At 36.8% G+C, this 19328-nt stretch overlaps 2 protein-coding genes and 3 non-coding genes across 10 annotated transcripts in view; 3 read left to right on the forward strand and 2 right to left on the reverse strand.

The window, feature by feature from the left end:
• Nucleotides 1-286: 286 nt before the first annotated feature.
• trnaw-cca (transfer RNA tryptophan (anticodon CCA)) lies at nt 287-358 on the reverse strand. The gene has a single exon. It is a non-coding gene; the product is annotated as a tRNA-Trp (tRNA).
• Nucleotides 359-560: 202 nt separating this feature from the next.
• Nucleotides 561-632, forward strand: trnae-cuc (transfer RNA glutamic acid (anticodon CUC)). The gene has a single exon. It is a non-coding gene; the product is annotated as a tRNA-Glu (tRNA).
• Nucleotides 633-900: 268 nt separating this feature from the next.
• On the forward strand, nt 901-6761 carry zgc:152891 (polyunsaturated fatty acid lipoxygenase ALOX15B). Of its 6 annotated transcripts, none has more exons than XM_027003416.3 (15): nt 901-973; nt 1503-1670; nt 1801-2014; nt 2220-2301; nt 2417-2506; nt 2654-2769; nt 2887-3059; nt 3223-3366; nt 3620-3823; nt 4690-4776; nt 5089-5258; nt 5363-5484; nt 5598-5698; nt 5909-6079; nt 6327-6759. In XM_027003416.3, the coding sequence occupies exons 2-15, from the start codon at nt 1524-1526 to the stop codon at nt 6504-6506; spliced, it is 2001 nt and encodes a 666-aa protein (XP_026859217.2). In that variant the 5' UTR covers nt 901-973; nt 1503-1523; the 3' UTR covers nt 6507-6759. The 6 variants fall into 6 exon arrangements, with proteins under 6 accessions (XP_026859217.2, XP_081576263.1, XP_026859231.2 ...); XM_081720137.1 differs by having other exon boundaries at nt 918-1184; nt 4723-4776; nt 6327-6761; XM_027003430.3 differs by having other exon boundaries at nt 918-1184; nt 3295-3366; nt 6327-6761.
• A 201-nt stretch (nt 6762-6962) lies between these two features.
• trnad-guc (transfer RNA aspartic acid (anticodon GUC)) lies at nt 6963-7034 on the forward strand. Its single transcript has one exon. It is a non-coding gene; the product is annotated as a tRNA-Asp (tRNA).
• Nucleotides 7035-9099: 2065 nt separating this feature from the next.
• The window catches only part of st6gal1 (ST6 beta-galactosamide alpha-2,6-sialyltranferase 1), an 11600-nt gene continuing 1371 nt past the window's right edge, over nt 9100-19328 (reverse strand). The window contains exons 2-8 of the mRNA XM_027006448.3: nt 18097-18303; nt 17559-17933; nt 15247-15511; nt 13257-13354; nt 13055-13156; nt 12412-12586; nt 9100-10925 (exon numbers count right to left, since the gene is read on the reverse strand). Of these exons, the coding sequence (XP_026862249.2) occupies nt 10648-10925; nt 12412-12586; nt 13055-13156; nt 13257-13354; nt 15247-15511; nt 17559-17933; nt 18097-18303 (1500 nt within the window). The 3' untranslated portion in view covers nt 9100-10647. The remainder of the gene's footprint in view (nt 10926-12411; nt 12587-13054; nt 13157-13256; nt 13355-15246; nt 15512-17558; nt 17934-18096; nt 18304-19328) is intronic.

The raw sequence follows: 19328 nt of genomic DNA on the forward strand, positions 1-19328 counted from the left end.
TTGTTGAAATATTCGCAAACTTCTCCACTACACAAAAGACTTTTTAAAAAAGGACTGGTAGCATTCATAGTCAATACTTTGTATACCTGCTTTGTAATGAGAGAAAAAAAAGAAGAAAAACACATTAGCAGTCTTTTTAACTTTAGAAGATATGTGAATAAAATAATTAGTGGTCAGACGTACTCCTGTATTAGTAATGACATATTGGCATAATCTACAGGATGCATTTAGGACATTTTATTGTCCAGGTGATGAATCAAATGCTGGTGTCAATAACAAAATGCATTGACCCCGACGTGATTTGAACACGCAACCTTCTGATCTGGAGTCAGACGCGCTACCGTTGCGCCACGAGGTCTTAGTTAGCACATGCTGTTATGGATCATTCCAATATAACTTATGCTATATTATATAATGTCATTGTTTTGTAGTTATCTACTGTTTTAAAACGGTTTTATGCGGTAGTTTGAATCCCTGTCACTAACTATATTTCGTAGTATATAAGTAGGCTTTCTTAATGTCTGAATGTTAATTATCTAATATTATATAAGTGTTATTCGTCCCTGGTGGTCTAGTGGTTAGGATTCGGCGCTCTCACCGCCGCGGCCCGGGTTCGATTCCCGGTCAGGGAAAGGTTTTTTTTTTTTCCTTTTGCCGGACAAGAAAGTTGGTGTAATGTTGAAAATTTACGCTTTATTTAAATGGATGATATAACTATATAACGGATACACCTAGAACAAGGCTTGAGCATTCGAATAATTGCAGCTCGTGCAAAACCAACTTTGCTCTCTCATCAACTTCGAGTAATCGAGGGCGTGTTCATAACAAACCTTCACTAGCCTCAGAACATGCCACGTAGGATATGACGCTTTATGAATATTAATAAACCTTCCCCTTGTTCTATAAAAATAGGTTTTGCGGGCTGCACACTGACGCTCTACTTCAGGGACCTACAAGGGTAAGGTAGCTTAAGGTAATTTAGTTTCTCTTATCTGGTGCGATCTAAGAAAAATGTTTACCATATTTTGAATTGTGTGTTTTAAAATGTCTGCAACTAAAGGACTGAACAGCTGAACAGCTAAAGATGACTTTAAAATAGACTTAAAAATGACTTTTAAATAGTTTTTTATTTAGAAAACTGGATAAGGATATTTATGCACGTTATTGAAAGGAAACATAAAAAGGTATTAGAATTACTTTTTACTTTAATATTTTAACATTTTTCATTGTGTTTTTACTTCTTGGTAAAAGGACAATTGTTTGCAAGTCAAATATTACCGTCATTTCTGAGCTCTATATGCAAATCATGGCAGTGTATGCAATATTGTTTCTGTGGTGTGAAGAAGAATCATATCCATCTGATACTAACTTATATCATTTTTCTCTTATATTTCTTTAGCCTATATAAAACCCACAAGGACAGAAGGCCTTACACATGTTGTATCAGACCTCTTTATACATATCAATGTGTACATTCTAATTTGTATTATTTATGTGACTAGAAATATTTATTGGAAAATCAAATGGAGGAATTTCATGTGACAATCCGAACCTCTTTAGTACCTCTCTCAGGATCATACAGCACCCTTTGGGTCTCATTGGTTGGTTCTCAATGTGAGTGTCTACCAGTGAAGGTTGTTCCAGATGGACAGTGTCTCTTACCTGGCTCAGTAAGGTCTTCATCTTGCTTTAAAAAGCACACACTTATTCACTGCTTTGAAATCAGTCATACACAAAAAGCAATGTTACATTGCTTGGTGTCAACAGCCCAGTTAGCTTTTTTCAATGTGTGCTATACAGACCTGCAGTGTTGTGGTCAAGCCTGACAAAGAGATAGGCTCTGTGATTCTGGTGCGTTTGCGACTTGAGGCACGGCCTGGCTTTCCTGATCTGGACTGGCACTGTTCAGATGTGCAGTTGAAACTAAGCTTTGATGCTGAGGAGGTGGAGAGGTTCCCCTGCCACAGATGGATCAAGACTGCAGATGGTGATGTGGAACTCCGCAGTGACAGAGGCAAGCTGTTCAGTGTTTCAGCTTCTATACTGGAACATCTGGAATAAACTCACAACACTTCATTTAGAATTGCAAAATGGAAGATTTCTGAGTTTATGTAGCTACAGGAATATAAGCAGGAAGTAGTTAATACAAGTAAGCAAATTATTGAGGAAGTTTGTGCTGTAGACACATCTTCTTATTATCTACTGCTTTGTCTCCTTAGTGTGCATGCTGAATTCAGAGGCACTGCAGATTCTTAGGGAGCACCGGGCCAGAGAGCTACAAACTAAACAACACCACATCAGGTATTCCCTCAGGCCAGCAGTCTTCTTCACCATTCTCACATTCTTGCCCTTCAATGGTCCAGTGACACTACTCCAGAATAAGGAAATCAGTTGTCAGTGTTTTTTTTCCCCATAGATGGAGCACTTTTGTTGAAGGTGGCCCTCATTGTATAGACATGACCATTATACAATCTCTTGGTCCCAACTTGAGTTACACACGGCAAAGGTACACCTTTGTAGCAATACTTCACTGAGGGCTGACAGTATCTTTTCATTGCTGCATATAATTTTTATGCCAAAGAAAGTGCTGCATCACTTTAATGGAGAGTTGTGATATTTTTAAAGTAATTTGTGTTTCTCTCTGTCCCCCCAGTCCTGGCACCAACCCGTACTATCTCAGGGGATTTACAGACCGAATTGAATCTTGGAGTAGCTGGGAGGAACTGGACATACTGTTTAGTCACAACGGAAAAGATAATGCCGTTGCTAGTAGGGCACTCAGTCATGGTTTTGCAGAGTATTAGCAATAATGTAGTGCAAAAAATGTGTCATTTATTATTATTATTATTATTACTCTGTTAATCTCGTGCCCTTTTTCTTTTTTAGAATATGTTCAGGCTCATTGGAAAGAGGACACCTTTTTTGGTTATCAGTGTCTTAATGGATGTAATCCTCTTCAGATTAGACAGATCCACAGTCTCCCAGCTAACCTTCCTGTCACCACTGAGATGGTCATGGATTTCCTACCACAGGGTTCTTCTCTGGAGCAGGAAATGGAGGTGTGGGGGGGAGGGGTGTTAGTGTGTGTAAGAATCTGGCACAATATAGAGCAGTGAATGGCAAATGAATGTAAATTCCATCACACTGGAGTTATTTTGTTATTATGTCAAGATATTTATTCCATTCAAGATATTTCATCCACTGAATTTATGTCTACCATAGAAAGGGGCTATATTTCTCCTTGACTATGAGATTCTTGATCAGTTACCTGGCAATGTTATCAATGGTAAACAGACGTATCTGGCTAGTCCACTGTGCCTCCTACACTACAACAACCATGGAGAACTAAAGCCCATTGCAATCCAGGTATGTTTAATGTTTTTAGTCCTTAAACTTCAAAAATCTTTACAGAAACATTATTGCTAAACACAAATGTTTAACAATAACAGTTCTGTATTGCTAAACATTTTCGCTTCCTGTAATAGACCATCTACATGTGCTAAAGTTTACTAATGTTATTACCAAAGCTACTGGTTGGTAACAGGGCAGTTGTGAGCAAAGTCAGATCTATGATGTGATATCCTTGAATAAATCAGTTTCCTGTATTTCCTTCTATTAGCTCCAAAAGACTGCTGGTCCAGAGAACCCTGTGTTCCTGCCTTCTGACCCTGCCCCTGACTGGCTGTTAGCAAAGATGTGGGTCCGTAATGCAGATTTCCAGGTTCATCAGTTGCTCTTTCACTTCCTCCGCACTCACGCGATACCAGAAGTGTGCTGTATTGCAACCCTCAGGAACCTGCCAGAAGTACACCCTCTACATCAGGTACACAGGAGCAGATGACAAGAACAAATACTATCGCAGCAGATACACGTATAAGGATTACATTAACCTCTCCAAATTCTGCAAGTAATTGCAAATAAACTTGAACAATGTGTAACATTTTAAGGAGGCAGGCGCATGTGCGGAGAAGAGTAAGATTTATTAGGGGCAAATCCAGAGTTGTAGTCGTCAGAGTAGTCCAGGGTCATCATAGAACCAACACGGAGAGTCGTAGAATACACGATACACAAAACAAGGGCTAGGATAGTATACACAGGAGCTAGGAAAAAAGTACAAGGAAATGAAATGCAGTTAGCATCTACCAGAAGTGCAAATAATAGCAATTTGCAAAACAGAAGAGTGGCAGAATGTGCCTAAGTACATAACTATGGCATTATATATAAAATATATATGTAAAACATTTTGTGTGTATATGTATATGTATATGTATATGTATAGTGTGTGTGTGTGTGTGTGTATATATATATATATATATATGTATGTATGTATGTATGTATGTATGTATGTATGTATGTATGTATGTATGTATGTATGTGTGTGTGTGTGTGTGTGTGTGTGTGTGTGTGTGTGTGTGTGTGTGTGTGTGTGTGTGTGTGTGTGTGTGTGTGTGTGTGTGTGTGTGTGTGTGTGTGTGTGTGTGTGTGTGTGTGTGTGTGAAGTATAACAAGATATGTGAGATATATAAAATATAATAAAATATATACATAACATATTAAATATAGCAAAATAAATTACAACACTATGTAAGTAGTATGTACATACAATGTACATTAGGCAGGATAATGATGTAATTTGTACTTTCTCAATATTTATAGAGAGAGGCTAAACTGTACAACTGCTTTTTCCAGCTTCTGATGCCTCATATTAAAACATCTCTTCAGATCAATGTTCAGGCTCGAGCCTCTCTTTTGGCCCCTCAAGGAGTATTTGACAAGGTTGGAATCCTTATGTTCTGTTACATTGTTAATTTTAAACTTACCAGTGTGTGAGTGTGGGACCAAATGTGTGGCGCTAACAGAAAAGTATAAACATTTTGACACTTTGGGTTAAATAGGAGGTTGACCAATAAGGAATTCAAGTACATTTAGGTATGTGTTTTTAAGTCAAAAGAAACACCTTATTGTCTGTAGTACAGGATTGTGAATATTGAAATAGAGTGAAAATAAAAAGTCTGTATATTTGTACTTCTGTCTGACAACTGTTTATGTGTTACCACTTAGTTACATTGTTCTGCCTTTTCATTTCAGGCCATAGGCTGTGGTTTGAAGGCATTACCTCTTTTGTTTGCTCGAGGTACAGATCAACTACGCTACACTTCACTGTGCGTTCCAGATGACCTGAAGGAGAGAGGAATAGACACATTGGCCAACTGTTACTATGCACAAGATGCTCTGAGGGTGTGGAATGCCCTTCACAGGTGCTTTAAGAGACCTAGCCTAATGATAATCCAGTATAACCTTTATTATGGTATTTGGTAGGTGGTTTGGTATGTGAGATATTCTTAATACATGTTTACTGCAGATTTGTGATGAGTTGGGTGGATTTGTATTACAATGATGACCAGGTGGTCCAGGAAGACTCTGAGCTACAGAGCTGGATCCAGGAGATCTTCACTGAAGGATTGCTCAGCTTCACTCACACAGGTTATACATTGAATCTAAAAGCATGAATCTATGTGTCGGTAGGGTTTGACTTAATTGTTTATCATGTGAGCACATCTGTAGGTTTAAAGTACCAAAATGTATTATGATTCCAGGTTTTCCACAGTCGTTTCAAACCAAATCAGATATGAGCAAGTTCATCACCATGGTGATCTTTTCTTCTTCAGCACTGCATGCAGCTGTTAACTTTTCTCAGGTGTGGTTTCTGTTTTTTTAATGATGCCACAGAATTGACTAACGAAACTTTAAACCAAGGTCATGTTTAACCAGGGTCATATTAATATGAATCTGTATGATGTTTTTAATGGTTTTAAGCATTCTCCACAGGGAGACCCTTCTCCCCAAATAATTATATAAATGAATTATAACCTACTGTAGTATAACTTACTTAACTTTAAATATTCAGGTGGATTTCAGTTTATGGATGCCAAACAGCCCACCTGCGATGTTCCGTCCCCCTCCTAATGTGAAAGGCTCAGTGACGGAGGAGGAGCTTCTGTCTTTTCTCCCAGATATCAATGCTGGATGCAATGTGCTGATCATCCTGTTACTGTTATCACAGCCTGCTGCCAACTATGTGAGTGTTATGTGAGAAATTCCCTGTTCTTATTCTTGAGTCTATTCTGGGTTTGTAGGTATTTCTCTTTCTTTAACTTTTATCTCATTCAGTAAATTGTTTTGGGGCTTCTTGAAGTCTGCCTCTATACTAAACAAAAGACAGGGTACTGACAAGCTATTCTAATTACTTGCACCTAGTTTTTCTGTTCATTAATCAAGGTGCTGCTTCAATAGTAGATGTAATGCTATTGATGATCCTACTACAGGTGCCCTTGTGCCAGTACTGTGAATGGTACTTCAGCACTGGTGCCCCTGCCAAGCTTGTGGAGATAGTACAGAAAGAGCTAAAAGCCATTTGTGAAGACATCAGCAAGAGGAACTTCAAAATGGAGCTTCCCTACCCCTACCTATCACCAGATGCCATTGAAAACAGTGTGGCCATCTGAATACAGTCTTTAACTCCTTTCATTGTTAAATTAAGCATTAAGCATATCAAGATTACTTAAATGGATAAATGGTTTCTGTTGGTGGATTTTTTTATTATTACCATAGCAGTGAAAAGAAACATTTATTTTAGTGTTCTGTACTTAATTTCGATTTACCTTTATTTGTACTTACAAAAATTTGTAACAACACACCTAAACTTTTGTATACTTTGTTTATGATTAGTAATAAACTGATTTTATTTTTGTATTGTCAAACGTTGAATGTTCTGCTTTCTTTGTATGACACCATGATAGTAGGCCTCAACAGGAAGAATGCTTCCTGAACGGTATTCTGACCGTAACCTGGCATCCATCATCAGGACCAAGTTTTTAAAAATCCTTGCAGTATTAAAGCAATCTCGCAGAACCATTCAGAGACGAGCTTTGTATTACGATAAATTAAAACTCTACCATGTCTCCTCGTTAGTATAGTGGTAAGTATCCCCGCCTGTCACGCGGGAGACCGGGGTTCGATTCCCCGACGGGGAGTGAGATATTTTCTTTCTTCATATGAGCTATATTTAATTCTAAAACGGTAATGCTATACCTTGTTCCTACCTTAATTAAACCACAGTGAAGAGCCTCCTCGTTAGTATAGTGGTTAGTATCCCCGCCTGTCACGCGGGAGACCGGGGCTCGATTCCCCCATGAAAATATGTGGAAACTTCATGTCACATGGTATAAAAAACACCCCGAAATTCTGTTGCTTATATATAAGGGGTGGGACATTAACGCGTTAATTAATTAATTTCAGGGAAAATAACGAAATAAAAAAATTTAACGCATTTTAATCACGCTTTTGCACCGTGGAACGTTTCTCAGTGCACGAGTTCCAGGCATACAGATTATATTGACGCACAATGTGATGAGCATGAAGGAGATGACGGAAGAGGCTGCGCTGGTGGATGGGAAATTTAAATGCAAGAAACTTCCAGATGGAAGTACAAACAAAAATGTTGTTATTTGTACTTTAAGCAGGAAGGAGTTTGCTTATCACAGGAGCACGTCCACCCTTCGTTACCACCTCAACGCAAAACACGTTGGGGCTAGCGCGCAGGTCAGTAATGTTAATTTAGCTGCTAAATGTGATAGTATTCCTAGTACGAGCAAACAGTGTCGCCAGTCAACACTCGACCACATGTCGGGGTTCACATTCAGAAACAAAATGTCAAAGTCCACGTCAGACAAATTGACCAATTCACTAGCGAGATGGATTGCTGTGGACTGTAGACCGCTCTCTGTGGTCGAAGATAAAGGGTTACAAGAGACGCTGCAAATTGCGTCAGCTGATGCAAGTTACAAACTGCCGTCCAGAAAGACAATGTCGAAAAAAATCCAGCAGCTGTATGATGAGGAAAGGGAAGTAAAACAGCTCATTGTGAAGAGCGCCACAAATGTGGCTCTGACTGGGGATCACTGGACCTCTGTTAGCAACAAGAATTGTTGTGATTAAAATGTGATTAATTTCGATCTAATTAATTAGATTATTTTTTTTATCAAGTCCCACCCCTAATATATATATAAATTTATTATTATTCATTTCTGAACATCAATTCAACTAAATGAAATAATAGCCTAAAATATACATTTGCTCTCAAAGCACCAAAACAATGTACATTCAATTTTTCAGAATACACAAGGTCTTTTCCCTTAAGAGCTGGGTCCAATAAAAGACATGTATTACTGGTATACTCTGTGTTCAACTGTGTTCAACAGTCAATGTTGTTACGGAGTGCCTAACCAAGCTCCAGTTAATGTCCATGACTAAAATACAGCATGAATAAGTGATTTTAACAAGGATTACACAGGAATTTGATTTATAGCATCATGGCACAATGTTGCAATCAATTTTAAATCTGGGGTGACAAACCTGCAGCTCCTCTGTCATGTTTCTATGCTGAGAATAACACAATGATGTTCACTGAACTTGAATGCTATTGAATGATATTGATATGCTTGCATTTGCCAGTGGTGGTGTTTTCCTTTTTAAATAACTCTTGTCAGTTTTCAGCTTTGCCATTGTACACAAATGGCAGCAGCTGTCTTTGTTTTTTGTCATTTCCTCAAAGAGACTTTCATCCTCTCTTGAGGAAAAGGGGAACATTAAAATAGAAAATAAGGCAACTAATGTATGAGTATCTCTGGATAACATTTGTTGTGTTCAGTTTATTAATCACACAATCCAAAATGTGAATGAACATTGGTCATATCTACTCCAAGTCAACCTTCGATACAGTATAAATAAAATGAGACATGGACAATTCAACAGCCATGCCTAAAACCGTAACAAGCTGCAGTTTACACACAAGTTCTCATGTACAGTAAAAATAATATTTTAATGTATACTATCAACAGATAAATGGGTATTTCCAATATGGGCACTTTGGAAAGGAAACCTATAGCAAAACCTTCATAAAGCTTTGGTACCTGTGTCTACATAGTCTGCTGAGAAAATATTACAATAAATTAGCATTCTAGATACAGAAATACACCAAATCTAGGCCAAAACTAAAATATGAGAGAATAACAATATCTATACATAAAAACATAAAAAACACAGAATATGAAAATATACTGTTCTCGTCTCTTAAATGTTAATGAAATGTGCATAGCCCAATTTATAGTTTAAATTCGTATCATAAACAAAGAATCAAACTGAACTTGACAGAGTTATCCATTTTGGTAATGTTAATAGATAATGAAATGTGCATAGACCCAATTTTTGGTTGAACTAACTTTCTATTATTTAAAAAAACTAAACATGGCAGGGTTTTGCTCCTAATACTAGACTTTTCTCACGTGTTAAAAATAGGTTAATGTAGACGTAGATAATGGTCAAATGGAGCAAGGCATGAAATTATTTACCCTTGTCATGTGATATGAATATGCAAAAAACAATAAATTGTGCTACTATAATATGAACAGCCCTGGGGATCTTCCTTAAAATTAAACAAAACATACATGCACTTTCACTAAACCTTGTCCTTTACAATAACAACACAATGAAACAAGTTTATAAAAGGTATGGTGCAGTGCAATTTAAGCGATGCATGCAAGAACATTCTCCAAAAGAAACAGGCTGAGCAGTCCCAGCACTGGTTACTTAGTGCTTCAGTGGTATAAAGCCTGTCAGACTCTCATAGAGTAATGAACAAATCTACATATGAGATGTGGCCTGTTATAGAGGCCATTGTAGCTCTGTCTCTCTGTGTGTGTGTGTGTGTGTGTGTGTGTGTGTGTGAATACAGGGATGCATTTGTAAACAATGCTTCCATGTTACTTGTGTTATATCTTTGTCAATCATTGCTTATCTATTTATATTGAGGTTTAGACCATTAAATTAAAGTGTGAGTAAGACTTGAGTCAGTATTCAGTGGTGTTTGTGGTAATGAGTTGGGATTTACATATTCTTATTTGCAGCTGTCAGCAAACTATGTGCACAACAGTAAGGGACCGGTAAACTATTTAAATTATGTTCTGCTTGTTTATAAAAGATTAGGTTTACATTCTTTTAGATATCTTACCTCCATTTGACCAATTTAATGTAACTTTGCCATCCACTCTCAGCTGAATACCATTGTTAAAAACTAGCAATACTAGATTACTACTATTCTCAAGGTGGGTCCAATAAATTGTTTTATATCTGAAGATTTCTACTGCAGCCATAAAATAAGCAAATTCGTGTAATTTTAAAAAATGGAACGGTTATGTAAATCGTGATAAAACCTATTCAGCTGAGAAGTAGCAGCAGCTGTTGTCTATATTACCAAGTGATATATTGCACTCAAAAGGTTTGTCTAGCAACTTGGCCAAAGACTAAATCTAAATATATTTCACTTATGTAGACTAGAGAGGGTAAACAAGTACTGCTACTCAGGCATTTTAAAATTACTTCTTGAAATGTAATTAACTGCTTGCTTATTTATGACTAAATATACTTTCAGCTTACAGAGTAGCATATGACCTAGCTGTCAAGCTTCCCACATAACATAAGAGTTGTGTAGGACCACTTCTCAGTGAGTTATTTTGGTTATACAATGAATCATGCACCATTAATACAGTTTAATTCTGAATACTAAGTTAAATACATTAAAAACTCAGTTTATTCCTTTGAAAGTGTGGAAGAGGTTGAAGTGTGGGTGCAATTGAAGGTGCTGAACCCAGGCAGTCTGACCCTGCCATGAGTGTATATGTCTCGATCAGGACCTTGGTTCATCCTCTTCACCAAGTTCTTTTCGTAGAGTAATGGGTGGTAGGCACCCAGGGTGCAGGCCGCATCAGTGAAGCGCTGGTAGTAGTGGCAGAGCTCTGTTTTACGTCGTGAAGGCAGGAACTCGTAGACGTGGACCACATCACATAGTGACATCATCAGTACTGTCCCTAGACAAAATGGGAGACAATGGTCACCTGTTCATATACGAGGAGTTCGGTTCTTGCAGAATGATGCCACAGAATTGACTAACGAAACTTTAAACCAAGGTCATGTTTAACCAGGGTCATATTAATATGAATCTGTATGATGTTTTTAATGACAAAAAACATTTAGAGGTTTTTAAGCATTCTCCACAGGGAGACCCTTCTCCCCAAATAATTATATAAATGAATTATAACCTAATGTAGTATAACTTACTTAACTTTAAATATTCAGGTGGATTTCAGTTTATGGATGCCAAACAGCCCACCTGCGATGTTCCATCCCCCTCCTAATGTGAAAGGCTCAGTGACAGAGGAGGAGCTTCTGTCTTTTCTCCCAGATATCAATGCTGTATGCAATGTGCTGATCATCTATTAATAGTGTATTTTAACTTACTGAAAATATTTAGTATAAAATCACAATTTATCTAACGTAGTAGTTTTCTGACCATACTAGATTCATGCACCTGTACAGCAGAATAGAGTGCAGGGCTCTAGAAACGTCAAAATATTTCTTGGGAGTAAGACATACATTTTTCAGAGATTTCTTTAAATAAAGTATTCTTTATTATTTTTTATATTATTATTTATGCTAAATTCTATATTACGGATACTTAAGTGGTAAACTGTACAGTGGATGATGGTCCAGCAAAACTAGGCTTGCATTTAATTTTTTAATAAACCTTTCAATTTAGGCAGCATTTTTACACAACCATTAAAATAAAGATTTGGCCATGGACTAGCTGTAGTTATAGTTTAAATTTGTCTGTGCTATACATGTCCAATAAAATTAAATTTACTTTCCTATATATACTCACTAGCCATTTTAATAGAAACATCTATCTTGTACCGACTCTCACTAGCCACTTTAATAGGTGGCGTACACATAATAAGGAAAATTACTGCAGTCCACCTGTATAATTAATCAGAAGCCTTGCATCCTGTTCATCAATGGGTGGTGGACATTTCTTAACACTATTAACACTGATGTGACAGTAACATGTTGATGACTACTGAGCTAATACAAGTTTTTCAGGCACAGTGGTATTGCACAAATGTGTACACACTCAGTGGACAGTGGTCTGCCAATGACAGCCCTGTGATCAAAAACATGATTGGTGGCAAAATATGATACATAGACTTTAACTGTAAACGTATAAAATGTTTGTAATAGCATTTTTTGTAATAAAAAATGTGCAAAAATATGACAGGCCCAAATATAACATGGACATAACATAGGAAAGTATTTTTTAAATAAATTTATTATTATTAATTTAAGATGGCTGCTTCAGCCTTTTTAAATAATACACTGAGATATACATTTGCTTTGAGGACTAATGACTTAAACATTTGCCAGCACTAGTAATGATAAATAGCTAAAGAATCAACCCAGTTCGTCTTGTCCTGTTCAGTCTCTTGATTAAATCTGCTTGTAAAACTGAACATCACCTACCCAACAAGCCTGAGGATGGTGGATTCTTTTGAATAGGCTCAGCCATGTTGTCCTGTACCCTCCTCCACAGTTGCCATTCCACAATGGGATGTAGGATATAAAAAAGCTGTTGAGGGTGTAGCCGTCTGTACCTCTGATACTGTTTAAATATTGGGTAATCTGTCTTGTTGTACCACTGAAAGAAAGAGTTTGGTTAAAATTTCTTTATTTACAATTGTCTATTGTTCTCCATCAACCCTTTAATAAAAAATCCCTGTAAACTGTTATAAATATGACAGTTGTATACACTTGTAATATCAGTACTATGAGTGCTGCTTCTGTGTGTCTCACTGTAAATATGATCCTGCTCAAAATAAGACACAAAGTTGACATCTTTCTTCCTGTATTGAACCCCACAATACAAAATGCTAGAAAATGATTCTGTCTGTAAGCAGCTGTGTCTGAGTTAGTGTAACTGAATGTTTTGCTGTTTCTGCTAATGTTTCTGAGGGAAGGATGTCCTTTGCTCTAATGTATACTGTGAATTTTATAAACAAGATAAAAGCATAGTTCCTACATGTTGGGGATAATAACCACTATAATAACTGGGAGAATATGTATGAATAGTTTTACAGGTAAGGATACGGGTAAAATTTGGTTTTACCTCATTAAGGTCAGAGGAGTACGGTGCAGGATCCCAGGCTACTAAAACGCCTGTACTATATAGAGAACTGGAAAGGAAGTGATGATCTTCAGAGGCCATTACCTTAAATGGAATACTTGTCATTAGTTTTTCCATTTTAAACTACCATGTTATTTTAGTTTAATTATTATCTTTTACCCATCTGGTGAGGGTTTCAAAATACCTGAGAATTGATGAAGCGCACTGTAGTTTTAGAGCCCACATCTTTCTCAAAGCCTACAGTAGGTGCACAATTGAATCGTAACACTGCATCATGAGCATCTGAAAATAAATAGAACAATTTGGTGAGGCAGATGAAAAGAATGGTTGCATTAAATGATGATGAGCACTACTAAATCATCAGACAGACAGACAGACAGACAGACAGACAGACAGACAGACAGACAGACAGACAGACAGACAGACAGACAGACAGACAGACAGACAGACAGACAGACAGACAGACAGACAGACAGACAGACAGACAGACAGACAGACAGACAGACAGACAGACAGACAGACAGACAGACAGACAGACAGACAGACAGACAGACAGACTGACTGACTGACTGACTGACTGACTGACTGACTGACTGACTGACTGACTGACTGACTGACTTTCTTTCTTTCTTTCTTTCTTTCTTGATCCCTAATAGGAAACTTGGCCGCAACAGTATCAAATGCAGAATCCATGTATAATAAGCAAACCATGACTAACACAGTTCAAAGTGTAAAACATTAACTCAAATGTCCAGAGTGGAAAGCATGAGTCACAACAATGTGTATAAACAGCAGCCAAAGTGAAAGGACAGCAGAGTGTAACATTGTACTGTGATATTACGGATATTTTTGATAATATGGTTAAATACATTAATTTTTAAATACTGATATTAATTTAAAATAAAAAAATATTTAATTTGCTATTACATTTATATAATAATAATAAGAAGAATGCCCTATACTTTCTATATACTCTGCCTGCTTGATCCCCTCCTCATATCCAGATATGAAGATTACACTGTGGCATTGTTAGTTTAGAGTTACAAGAAGTGGACAGGTGTGATTCATTCATCAAGAAAAAAATAAATAAATTTAAAAAAAAAATTAAAAAAAAAAGCCCTCCAGTGACTGGGCAGGCTCATTTAAAAATATGTATGGGGACAGTATCATCTTGAAATATAAGAACATTTTTAGGGAATGTTTTCCATAGGATGTATCTACTCCTTTAAAAAGACCTCAGTTTGTGTGGGTGTTATATGACCATGCAGAGCAGTCATCTCCATTGAGAGGGCTACCAATTATATGGGTTCAGCTGTCCATATCATGTTTAAAAATGGACAGTAGATATTGTCAGCCGAAGTCATTCTTTGGCTTTCTCCAAATTTCTCACCCCATTTATATCTGGCCATTCATGCATCTTGAATATCAGTTATATCCAACTAGGAATTTTCTGCATATAAGTGTATCAAAAAGGACCCAAGATGTATTGAAATGACCCATACCACTTCAGAAGGTGGTCTCACATGGATGTCACTCATATGTTAATACGTACATCCCTCTAGATAACATAATCCGTCAATGCATCAAATCTCATACAATTTTTTTTACAATTACAGACGTGATCAAAATTGCCGTTTTCAAAGTAATCATCATTCACATTGAGAAAAACAGCAAAGCAGAAACAACATAAAATTAGTTGTCACATGGCAAGAGCACATGTGCATTTAACATGCAATAAAATATATTTCTATCTGGAATAGAGTTTCTGTGGGGAAAGGGTTTCCTGGTTTCCAGGTAATATAATCTTTGTGTTTTGGCCTTGGATGCAAACAATTTCTAAAGGGCCTCAAATTTCAGTTTTTTAAAGGTCATAAAACACAGGCTATACCGAGACTGGTTCACTAGGTCTATGCTATGTGGTGTTTAGGAACTATTCTGTTCAATGTCTGTGCCTGTCAGCGCATGACAATTTGCAATAAGTGTTCCTTTTACAAAAAACTGCATGAGGTAGAGATAGTGTTTAGATATAGAAAATCTAATTTGCAATTGTTTATGTATCAAGTAATTTAGATAGATTGATACTTACTGATTGGTACTTATGATTTATTTTATAATTCCTTTTTTACTTATTTAAAATTGACACAAATCTTATTTCAGATGAGTTTTAGACTCACCAATCTCTTTTCCTAATCCAGAATTTCGTAATGATCCTGCGGAAGACACTACAGCACATGTCTTAAACGGGCCAAGTTCCAAGGTTAGGGGTCGTGGAGGCAGTTGGGAAGCCCAGGGAAATCCAGCAAATGGTTTCATCTCTGGTGTCAGTGTGATGACTTGTACCATCTCTTTAAACTGGCACAGGAGCTCAGGACCACTCAGTTTATGTCGTCTTGCTGCAAACTTTGAGTCAGAAAGTTGCACTCCATATTTATTCATTGCCTAAAAAAAAGAAGAAAATTTCCTTTAAACAATAATTCTTGGAATTCCATGATGTATGCCATCTTTTAAGATGTTTTTTTTAAAGTAGTTTTGGAAGTAGTCAATCATTGGATATGGATGGATTATTATTATTATTATTATTATTAAGTGATATTAATCATAAAACATCTTTCAAAGAATCACAGAAAGCAGGGAGATGCCAAGGTCTTATTTATCCCTTATTACTCTCTACTTGTATTAATTACAGTTGGCTTGTTTAAAAAATAAATAAATAAAAAATGAGTGTCACATCAAAAACAGAAACTTTAATTTAAAAAATAAAAATAAATAGGAAATAGAATGAGAAGCCTCATAAACTGCTGTTCTTTTTTCTAATAATGATGGGATGAATGATTCTTAATATTAGCATTTTTAGAATTTTTTTTGCAGCATTTCTTCAGAATTTGGACTTGCTACATGTTCATAAAGTTGAGTTTTGACACACGGTGTCACTGAGTCAACAGTGTATTAATAACAATAAAACTTGGAAACAAAACTATAAGTGCTTGCAGTTGCATTTTTTGCACCATTCACTTACTAAAGCTTACATTATATTTAACAAAGTGCTGCTAAAAGTCAATTTCATAAACAAAATGAATAGGTTTAAGGGTTAAAATCTGTCTGTTGTAACTGAATATATTCTGAATGTCAGACAATAATGAAATGCTGTCACGAGTAATACCCTAAAAGGATATCAGGGGTCTTCATTTCTGGAGTTCCTACGGAGCTCCGTCTCCATGAACACAATCTCATGTCACAGACTTGTCTCTCACCGTCCCCATCAGCCTTACCTTTAAACACCCCCGTCTGCATTGTTACAAACACTGTGAATCATTTGATACATTTATGCACTTGTAAAGGGTTACATTTTATTTACTCTGTTTTAGAAACATTCACACATTACAAGATTCACTGTACTTCAGTTATATGCAAGCTGGTAGGTGGGCGGGTGGCATTTTCAGCCAACTGTTTGGTTATGGTTTTCAGATTTCAGAAAGGAGCCATATGGATGCTAGTGCTTTGCTCAGATTTGCCCACACAGCCCTGGCGAAGTTGTGAGGACTGAAAAAAATATTTCACACCTTTATTCTTCCCTTATTCCTTATTTTTATTTGCATAAACATCATATATCCATATTTTCTTACTGTTAGAATTTATAAGCTAGAGTCATCATAGCTGGCACACATAGTTAGGCTGTTCTTAGTGTACATCAATTTGTGTTTGTCTGCTACTCCACTACACATGATTGGAGCCCATTGATTTTGGTACTCCCTGAATCTTCAGAACAGTCAACCTTGGTACAACAACTCAACAGCTGAATGAAAGTATACATTTCATACTTTTACTATAGAGCTGTCAAATTTGACATCACTTTTGTCTTTCCAATTGTCAAAGAACCTTAGAAGTACACTGACATTTTAAACAAGACTGTTAATCTGCTATACACATAACTGGTAAAGTTTTCAGTTAACTAGATTATCTAATCTTAAACTTTTCAGTTAGGTTTAAGGCACTGATTTGATTCTTGGGGACAGTATTACACTGTCCCACTGTGTTTTATCTTTTATCTCCTATCCTTTACTTGATTTTTTCTTGTGCCTTTATATTTTATTTTAATTTATTTCAATTTAATTTTGTATTTTTACTTTGTTTTCTATTTAAATCAACCAGTGTTTATTCATTTTTATGTATTATTTAAAAATGTGCTATAGAAATAAACTTGCCTTGCCTTCCATTACTCCATAAAAACCAGCTGGCAGATAACTTGAATGTGAGCTACAAATCACACAAACATTGAAATACACATTATAATAGCATATGTAATAATCTTGTTTCTTGTATTAGCAAGAGATGGAAATTGCGATCCAAAGACCTTTTTTCTTATTACGTAAAGGCTAGTGGCTAGCTTTCACTATATAAATCCTTGTCATTAAAATTGTACACTAGAGGTTTCAAAAGAAATGTTCAATAACTCTGCCAATGTTGCCTCCCTGTGCAACTTCCTCACCTGATAGTTCTGCACCACCTTCCTCAGCCTTTTGCCAAGCATGGTGCTTGACATCTCATCATCCCATATCTCACCCAATGCTCCATGTGGTCCAAAGAACTCCGCATCGCCTTTTGCACCAAATACATCTGCTCTTCTTCTCCCCCCTAGTATGGTCTCAAGTGCATGTCTTAAGGGTCTCCCCAGGAACCAGGAGAGAAGCCCATGTGTCTGCTTCTCTTTGCTCCTGAAATGATAGTTCTTGTGACTGCTCTCCATTGTATAGTTGAAGGATGATAGAACAGGAATAGGTTTTTGAGGATCTCCAGGAATTACACCAGGTAGCTTCTGAGGGTCCACATATATAGTTTTAGCTGCTCCAACTCCCCGTAGCACCTGTAAGTGAACAGTGAATAATACAGTTTCTTACTTATACTGATTACCTTTTTTTGTGGCTTTGATTTTGATTATCTCCTACCATGTCACAAAAATAAAGGAAGATATGAATGTAATCAGTATGTACTTTGGTACATACATAGAAAATGTCTTGGTAATTTACCTTTACGATGGCATGTGCTCGGGGCTGTGCTCGAGTCCTGGCTCTCACCCCAAAGATGGCATCAGTAACGGGCACGCTGTTCTCAGCACAGAGTGTATACAAGACAGCCATGGACATGCAAAATAAAGCCATGCAAAAAGCTCCTCGTCGAGCTCGACGCCTCAACCGCCAAAGCAGGCTAACACGATCCATCCCAGCACCTGGGATCTGGCACAGAGACATATGATCATCAGTTTGCATGTAAGAAGAGGATGTGTTAGTTTAAATGTAAGGGTAACATGAAAGAAAAATTGGATTGTCAAAGCCGATTTTAGTTTTTTTAGGGTTGGGTTTTTTGTAAAAAAGATGGACTAGTAGAAATGGCAATGATTTAAGAAAAAATGCAACAGATTAAATTAATAGACTTCTAATTTGTGATTCTTATTTGCCACATGACATCACTGTCCATCCTCTCGAGCCAGATTAAACTAGGTCATTTAATCTCAGACAGTTGCAAAAATAAGGAGATGAAATGTAGGTTGGTTTCAAAATCTCAGGGAACTGAAAAAAATGAATGTTTTTTTTGTAAAACTGGCAAAACATCAAGCTGCAAATACAATCACTGCCCACTTTATTAGAAACAGGCAAAGGGCTGTCAAATTGTGCCATTCAGCTGGCCTGTAAGTGCACTTTTCTTCACACACTTGAGAACCTGAAGAGAGTCCGCCTGGGATGCTGGCTTCGGCAAAGACTGCTCATGGAGTTACCCAACCACAGACATGACAATATAAATGAAAACAAATCAAACAAACAATCACCCTGTACAACAATTCATTATTGTGCTAGGACCACTGGGAATTGAGCCTAGTCCTAAAAAAGCTTAGCAATAGCACTTCAGCACTTTATTGTTTAACACACAAAAATCAAACAAACCTGCCACAATAAATGACAGACAGGCCAACAAAGAAGAGATTTTAATGTAAGTAATAAACATTTGTCATAATTGTATTGTGAATCTTCAGACGCTGATTGATAAAATGGAATTAAACAAGCAATCTAAGTGTATTGATTTGAAACACTAAATGTAATGATTGATAGGATGATGATGATGATGAAGTTAATAACTGAAATATATTGCTCACGGATATACAAAGTTTCTGACGTTTTCGTTTGTTGGTTTATATATGCTGTGCTGTCATTATTCAATTGGTTAATGGGTCATACTGCGCAACTAATTTTGTAACATTTGACTA

Source organism: Electrophorus electricus, chromosome 8, assembly GCF_041902795.1.
Source record: "Electrophorus electricus isolate QZ-2024a chromosome 8, ASM4190279v1, whole genome shotgun sequence".
NCBI classification, from domain to species: domain Eukaryota; kingdom Metazoa; phylum Chordata; class Actinopteri; order Gymnotiformes; family Gymnotidae; genus Electrophorus; species Electrophorus electricus.

What these genes read in the sequence shown, in the direction of transcription:
- zgc:152891 (XM_027003401.3), top strand. Translation starts at nt 1,155, where the DNA reads ATGCACGTTATTGAAAGGAAACATAAAAAG. An exon ending in ACTAAACAACACCACATCAG is followed by an intron (nt 2,302 to 2,416) that starts GTATTCCCTCAG and finishes TTTTCCCCATAG; the next exon opens with ATGGAGCACTTTTGTTGAAG. An exon ending in TTGAGTTACACACGGCAAAG is followed by an intron (nt 2,507 to 2,653) that starts GTACACCTTTGT and finishes CTGTCCCCCCAG; the next exon opens with TCCTGGCACCAACCCGTACT.